Source organism: Apostichopus japonicus, chromosome 17 (genome assembly GCF_037975245.1).
Source record: "Apostichopus japonicus isolate 1M-3 chromosome 17, ASM3797524v1, whole genome shotgun sequence".
In the NCBI taxonomy this organism is placed as follows: Eukaryota; Metazoa; Echinodermata; class Holothuroidea; order Aspidochirotida; family Stichopodidae; genus Apostichopus; species Apostichopus japonicus.
Window position 1 is genome coordinate 14,413,513 of NC_092577.1, and position 8,578 is coordinate 14,422,090.

Below are 8,578 nucleotides of genomic sequence, written 5' to 3' on the forward strand. Positions count from 1 at the left end.
GGCTGAATACAAAAACGGGTTTGGCGACGAAAACAGTTTCTGGCTTGGAAATGAGAAACTTCATTACTTGACAAACCAGAGAAATTACACGCTTCGCATTGACACCATTTCTTCCGGTGGAACGGTTAGATATGCAAAATATGCAGAGTTTCAAATAGAGTCTGTGGGCAACAACTACAGGATGAATAAACTGGGCACACACAGTGGAAACACAGGTTTGTTGGATGTTTAGTGTTTGCGCCTTGCCTTGGATAATATAGGTCAAGCTAAAAATTACGAAACTGTTCACGCTAAACATTATGTGACATGATCGTCATGGTTCCAGCATATCTTAATGTTAAATATTAAGTCGCACGCATCAGTTGCACGCATAACTTAGAACGCAAAAAGCGATGGAATAATACAAAATCCCGTATTGTTTACTTGTATCTCCCTTTCAACAATCTCGAATAATTGCAATTGATTTCCAGAACCCGTTTTGAATTCCCCAGTTTTGGTTTAATTATCTTGAAAGAGCAAAAGGGTTTTGTGTAGAACAGACTTTTGGCCAGTGATCTCATCATTTCTGAAAACTATATTGTAAACAACAGCGTCCCATCTGGACCGGTCATTTTAAAGACCGTTTAGTGTAATATATACCGTATCAATTGGATACCGTTGGCATTAATTAGCATAAACGTGAAGTAGTCGGTCAAACTAGCTGATGAAAAAGAAAGTATGATGAATGAGGAAGCATCAGTCCAAGAACAGGATCTATTACGGAAGTGAAAATCCACCATATAACTTCACAGAACCATCCTGAGTGTTATAAGTGAACAAATACTACTAAAACAACATTCTTATAACAAATGTGACATAACTATACTCAGAAAGAGACATACTCTTTGTTTTATGACAAAGACAATCTGAGACGTAGATGGGAATTTGCAAAAGTGTCAATTATAAGAGTAGTTAATGCAATACCACGATCTAGTTATCCTTTAAAACAAAATAGAATATCTACTAATTTTACAATGATGTTTAACATCGATAGACAATAGGTTCCTTTTAGGCGAGCTTAGTTTATACATTATAATACGTCAGTTGAATCCAGATCTATGGTCCGCTTGCGGTCACCTCAATTGAGAAGGAAACGTAAATAATAAAAAAAGAACATCAAAGAACAGATCAGTACATGAAATATCTAATGATCGCGGAATGATCCCATTAGCAATGAATTATAAATATCTTTCAGAGTGACCCCCCCCCCCCCCCTCCTCGCCTAATTCCCAGTATACTCTAATACTTATTTCATGTTCCAACAATGCATGCAACATATCAACAGGATACCTATGGTATTGTTTAATGGACAAGGTTCTTGCTTTGTTCCTTCGCAGGTCATTACTTCTATCATAACAGAGGTGAGCAGTTCAGCACATATGACCGAGACAACGACTCATGTGGTAAATTCGACTGTGCAGAGAAGCACAGAAGCGGCTGGTGGCACTCCGATGACTGGTGTGGTTGTCGTGCTTCTACCTCTTGCAGTTACTTCACATACGGCAGTGTTTCGATTTGTAAGTCAATTTGTACTCGTGACAATCTCAACGGGGTATATGACGGAAGCAGCGGACAAAGTATCACCTGCACTTATAATGTTGATTCTGATAATTATCGACACTACTGCAACGCCAAATTCGTTGAAATGAAAATTCGACCAACCTCTTGAGTCGATAACGGATAGTCTGCAGCTAACATGTGATATGCTTTTCTCTCGAACGCATCGTGGAAAACGAAATAAGTCGCAGAATGCACATTTTATTTTCCTTTATTATTAAGAGAAATCAATTAGACGAACGAGGGAATGTTAATATCTGAATAGACACATGTAAATTTATGTATCATCTTCGGTGATTGAAAATTCCCGAGAAAACTTTAATTAGGATATTATTTGTTCAACTTTGAGCGGTAGATTATTCTTTAATATTCAGGCGCGTCGTTGGATATTTCGTTATTTGTAACAATTACCTTACTAATAAACTACGTTTTTATTAGTGCAATGAAGATGAATAAAAGAAAGTGGAACATAATCATTTATGTGTCTTTATTTGGTTCCTTGTGCTTATTTCACTAAAGTATTAAACTAGTTCACAGAAGAAATATATTAAATAGAGAAAAACGTCCATATTTGTCATCTGTACCTTTCGTAATCTTGACGTTTTTTTATAAAATAGATTATATGATAGTTGTTTTAAACCTTATTATAAACGTGTTATAAATGTAATTGAAAGACGCACAGTGAAATTAAATGTATGGTAGGACATATATATATTGATGTCAAGCTTCAATGACTTAATTGTGCAATTAACTTAAAGGTCTGCTGACACCTAGCTGATTTGCCCTATATTCAGTGCATCTATTGTGTGTGATAATCTCATTCAATATCTGTTGAAATGTTTGCTATATATTTGTTTCCAAGATAAACTCATTTGAAGTATTGATAAATCTGAGGAAACTTATTAAATATGTGCAAACTAATGACGTAGAGTCTTGCGCTCATCCAATTTTCTTATTTTAGTCGTTAATAAGTTAACCCCTAATTACACGCCCATATATATCATTTGAAAAATGTGATGTTCCTCTTTTCAACGATAGGAAAAAAACAAATATTTAAAAAAAAAAGTACGCCAAAGGGAACAATCCTGTGGTCAGTGTCCTGAAGAACAAAGGATATAAAAACAAAGGATTAATAAAACAGACAATTAGGCAGTCACTCCTTTTACATCATCAATGTGCATAATTAGCTAATGGTTGTTCATATATAAAACTAGAATTAAGAAAAGACTTGTAAAGTGGTCAATCTTTGAACGATTTTGGTGAGAGCTACAGCTATTTTGATTATTTCTAATGCTTATTAGATAGATTAGGAAAATGTTTTCCATAGGTGTCCGTAGACTGTTAAGCGACAACCCCGTCCCTTTACAAGCCACCTAGAGCATATATACGTCGGCTCACGTTTCGCAACCCTTGCATTTCACCAGGGAATTTCTAAATACGCCTGAAATCATCTTCAAACCTCTTGATTTGTGCACTATATGTTTTCTGTTTGCATTGTTAAACATTCCAGGCATCAGAGATATTAATGCAAACACCAAAAGGCACTTTTATCAATAGCTAGTTTGAGACACTTGTTTTCCCTTTCGGCGGATGTACGTTATTGTAATTGTGATAATGTTACCTAGAACCATGGCGTCATCTGTCATGAACAGGGACGACTTCCGGCTGCTGGATGATATAATTATAAAAGGGATGGTGCACTACAATTACTCTCTGAACAGACATGACAACACATTTTCGTCACAATACTTCTGTGTAACTATAGCGATACCACAGTATACCTTTTCGTGAAACACTGTACGAAACACATCATACCACGAACACTAGATGCATTTTTAGCAAATGTCATTGAAAATAAGATGGAGGAAGTAAATCTTAACACTGTTGACCAAACATGCTAACGATGACAAAAGCTGACTATCTATTCTTGTGAGAAACTAAAGAACGACCCAAAATGTATAGATGTAAGAGCTAATTGAATTAAGGCTTACTTTACTATCGAGTAAGTAAAGGACGTTGCAACCATAACACGCAGCGGAGATTATATATATATATATATATATATATATATATATATATATATATATATATATATATATATATATATATATATATATATATATATATATATATATATATGTATATATATATATATATATATATATATATGGAGGTAAACGACAAAGGCAAATCAATATATACAAATGAAAATCGTAATGAGTTAGAAAATCAAGAACAGTGAAAAAACTTTCAGCCTCCACCGGGATTCGAACCATTTGTATATATTCATTTGCCTTTGTCGTTTACCTCCATTGCATTAACATATAGTCTGTTCAAAGTATCTCTTTCGAGATCTCTTTTCGATGATTTTCGAGTTGGTTAGCATCATGTTTGATCTCTAGAGTAAGGCAAAATATGTCACCAAAAACAGAACTAGTATTGTTCGATACATGTGAAAAACGCCTACAGTGGAATTACGACCTTCCTTACCGGTTTCGAACCTCTGGACATACAATCAGCATCCATAGCCTAGTGGTTAGGGTGTCTGCGTACAGAGCGGAAGGCCCGTGGTTCGAATCCCGGTGGAGGCTGAAAGTTTATTCACTGTTCTTGATTTTCCAACTCATTACGATTTTCATTTATATATATATTTTTTTTTTATTTTTTTTTTAATAGTCTCAACTAGTCTCAACATATATATATATATATATATATATATATATATATATATATATATATATATATATATATATATATATATATATATATTATATAAATTTAGAATGTCAAGTGCTATCATAATATGTAGTTTCCATGGTAACTAAGGTTCAAAGGTCCAATTTCCAGGTTAAGCTCATTTCAGATTTTTTTGTTTTTGTTTTTTGGGTGCCATGGCATATTAAAAATTAGGTCATTTAATATGAGAAAACCGTGGATTTCTCCTGTACGAAAAAAGCAACCTCACTGTAGTGGCCGAAAGTGCTCTCGGACCAACGCCCTCTCAGATTTACACAGGTTTTAGGCTCATTATGACGACTTAATCAGTATTCAGTATCAGCGCAGGATTCCAAAGGGGGCGTGGGCGGGGGATTCGAAATTTCCCCGACTGATAATTTGTAGGGGCATGCACCTTTATGGACGGGCTGTAGGTGCATGGATGGAAATATTTTTTAACATATGGATATGGTTGTGGGGTCGTTTTGAATGCGACTCCCATATAGAGGACGGTTTGTCTGAGGCATAATTAAAATAGAAATCGTGTCTATAATTAGGAATTAAAGCATGTTTAATAAATATTTTGAATATTGACAAAGAAAAATAATTCCAAACTGAATATTGTTTCTCCTGAATGACGACGGAGGTAAGGGTCATGCCCCAATCATTTGCGCATGCCCACGTGTTTCAGTGACGTTATTCTAAAACATATTTAAATTACGTTGTTATAGACGGCCGTATGTCTCCGCAACAACAACCCTCACAGTAACATTTTAAAATTATATATGAAGTCATTTTCCGAGAACTTTATTATTACAATATCTCACGATGTGTATCATAGCGTTATGTTCTAGATATTGTGGATTGGATGGATCCCATGTAAGAATGGACCGCCAGCAGTTCGGTAGCGAGGGTTTCAGGGGCCCTGGTTTAAGAATGAGAAATGGGACCCGGCACTAATACGCTATCTAAACTGCACTTGACACTTGACACAAAGCCATAAATTTAAACAGACAAGAAAAGGAAAACAAACCAAAAAGCTATCTTTTGGTATCTTGTTTGGTTGGAAGTTGTGACCCTTTAACTCGAAGTGTCGGAATCAACTCATGAAGGGCCCTGGAAATCGGGGGCCGTATAGTTCGATGAAACGCCTGAAACCGCCTCTTGCTATGTCTCTGGGCTGTCAGTTTGGTGTTACGAAATTTTTCGAGTACATGGTCAGTTTAACGTTATAACCTCCAGAAAGAACCTTATTTTGAACTAAACCATTCGATAATAGGTGAGTGTCGAGTTTAATAATGGTGAAAGGTCGGCTTATGTTAGGGATTAATAGTAATATAAATAATATTAATTCACTAGATTGAAATATATGAGGGATGTCAAGTGTCATGCTCAAAATAACTTGAGAACGACTGCTTTAGATTCTACACAAATAAAAAAAACACCCCTACTGAATAGTGGAATATTCGGAACGGCGGGCGAAGAGTGGGACATGATACAGTCGGTAATTTTAAACAGAAATCTGTTCTAATAATTCCAAACGCGGCTTACATGTAATCCACAGACCATTTGCAGTAAACACGGTTATTTAAAGTGAACAATTGAAGTAAAATACCCGAAATATCAATTTCAGAGCATCAGAAGAAATAATTCCCAAGTATAGGTTTAGGTATTTTTGTTCCTCTGAATGGCTCTCACAGGAAACTATCAACAGTTATTTGATCTATACACGTACAAGTGTTTCCACTGGAGATAAAACTTATGACTCACAATTTTCTTCTGTAGAATTGTGAAACTTTTATGAGTATTTTATCCTACCTGGCAAAACAAGTGGCAAGGAATCATGTTTAAATAGCCATAACAACCCGCCCCCTCCCTTTCGCCTTACCTCTGGTTATAGTGTCCAAAAAGATGAGTATTTTAACCTATGTTAGTCACGCATAAGTAGCCATCGGTTTCTTTTACTGATGATTCGATTAAATTAAATTCAAATATATTAAAATATATTTTAAAAATACCTTACCTCACAGCTTGTTTGTAGTAATTGGTTGCAATCTTAGCCTCACAATGTTATGGGATAAATTAGCCAATTTCTTCTTTACTGGTTCTTCTAACCTATTACAAGTCGCAGTGTGAAAGATAATGCTTTATAATTGGTGGTACACCCAAATATTGAACTGATTTTTTCTTTGCTCCGTCGGTGGTAAAAATGTATCTTGTAAGATGGCTACTAGTTTAAGCACTTAGCATGATAGAAGCGAAACGACATCTCTTGTCATGCAGGAAGGTTCGGTTAGTAATAAGCGGGTTGCAAACCGGTAATTTCAAGTAATATATTTTCCATAATCTTTCGAACCACATACCACCACATATATGAAAATGCCATATATCATATAAAAAGCTATAAATATATATATATATATATATATATATATATCTGTATCTATATATATATATATATATCAGGTGCGTATCCAGGGGGTCGTTGGGGGCGCGCGCCCCCCGGGTAAGAAAAAGAGAAGAGAAAAAAAGAGAAGAAAAAAGGAAAAAAGAGGGGGAAAAAGAGGAGGAGGAGAGGAAGGAAGGGAAAAGAAAAAGAAGAAAGAGAGAAAAAGTAGAAAAGGAGGGAGTAAAAGAAAAACGCGAAGACACCGGGAAGAGAAAGAGGAACAGTGACATCATTACAGCGCTGAAGGGTAGCCAGTGACGGATCAATGATTTCGTAAAAGTGTGACTCACCCTACCCCTTACATCGACAACTCCATTTTTTGACGTTTCCATTTTCCTCTCTCACTAATGATCTATATATAAACTATATATGGTCTATCATAACGCGTGTGTAGAATTGTGCTATGAAACCAACTGTGGCTGGTCTCGAACTCGACCGTGTCGTCGGGGAACATGACGCATTTTGGGATGGGGGCGACCTCCCGCCCCCCCCCCCCATTCAGCATTTCTTTAAATGATATCGCTAAGTAATTTCAAAATAGAAAGTGCTTACATGCAACTTACAAGGCCTGGGAAGTGTCATTTCCAGCGATCTGGGAGGCATTTTCAGCCAAAATTATCTTGTACGCTTCGCGCCAACCTGTGGCGCTACACTTAGGTAATTTGCCTACAGGCTTTGCCCCTCCCTTGGCAAATTCCTCGCTACGCGCCTGTTCGAATTTTTAACGCAAACAGCAGACACACATCATATCAGTGAGCATGAAAATGGCGTTCCAGGATGAAAAGCCTCAAAACTGTCCGACTTGCCTGAAAAAATAACCAACAATTTTCGCGCGCGAAGCGCGCGTTCAACGTCCTGAATATCATATAAGCAAGTATCGGTTATTACATCGCATGCCATCATGTACCGTACGGTCCGTTCAAATTGCGCAGTATACCGCGGGATGCTAATGTAAACAACGACATGTCTCATGTAGATGTAAAAAATCATGGAGGTCCAATTATGTCAAAACTCTCTTTTACATTAGTAATGGCGAATTAGGGGCTGCACCCCCACCGCGCAGTGGCGGAGCGTCCATACGGTCAGGGGGCGGATGCCCCCCCCCCCCCTGACGGACTCAAATGGACTGTTGGCGCCTTTTTCAGCTCTTTACCACTTTTAACTTATTCGTGATTATTGACTTTTTTATTGCGCTCTCATCTACTTATTGACATTTCTCACATTTTCTTGCTGTAATTTGGCGATGACACCTTATTCTTCGTTTATCTGCAAATTAGCCAGGCCCGGAAAGGGTCATTTCCGGCGATCTAGGGAGTATCTTTACTCAAATATTTTCTGTACGCTTCTCGCCAACCAGTGGTGGCGCTCCGCTTAGATAGTGTCGAAAGCGCCCCTACAGACCATTCTGGCCCCCTTGTGACCAATACCCCTAGCTCCACCACTGCCGCCGCGCCTCCTACGCCTATGTGTGTAGTGTTCGGTTTCGGAAATATCTGCTATTTTTTTATTTCCTTCAACCAAGTTTTAAAATAGCCGTTATAAGAGGTTTTAATATTTGTACACCAATAAATTAACTGTCTGAATTTTCGAAAATTTCTGACCAACATTCTGCATCACATTTCCCTCTACTCGTGCAATTTTGACCGGTCTGTTAGGGGTTGAAGTAAGTTTTTCTATATTGGTTGTCCATAGATGAAATTTTCTACAACATACACTTTATTCACGAAAAATGTGAATTTTCAAATTCTGAACAAATATGGGGCTTAAAACCTTGAAAAGTGGGGCTGACGGGTATTGTGGGCCGCGACGTAGAATCAC

The 8,578-nt window shown here is 37.2% G+C and overlaps 1 protein-coding gene across 3 annotated transcripts in view; it reads left to right on the forward strand.

The window, feature by feature from the left end:
* The window catches only part of LOC139954678 (zonadhesin-like), a 7,489-nt gene extending 5,432 nt beyond the window's left edge, over positions 1 to 2,057 (forward strand). For 2 of the 3 annotated variants that reach the window (XM_071954596.1, XM_071954597.1), the window contains 2 exons: positions 1 to 215; positions 1,377 to 2,057. The exon at positions 1 to 215 is cut by the window's left edge and continues 47 nt beyond it. In XM_071954596.1, coding sequence (XP_071810697.1) covers positions 1 to 215; positions 1,377 to 1,708 — 547 coding nt within the window. In that variant the 3' untranslated portion in view covers positions 1,709 to 2,057. Of the gene's footprint in view, positions 216 to 1,376 lie in introns of those variants that run through there. The other variant, XM_071954598.1, reaches the window with a different exon arrangement.
* The last annotated feature ends 6,521 nt before the right edge of the window (positions 2,058 to 8,578 follow it).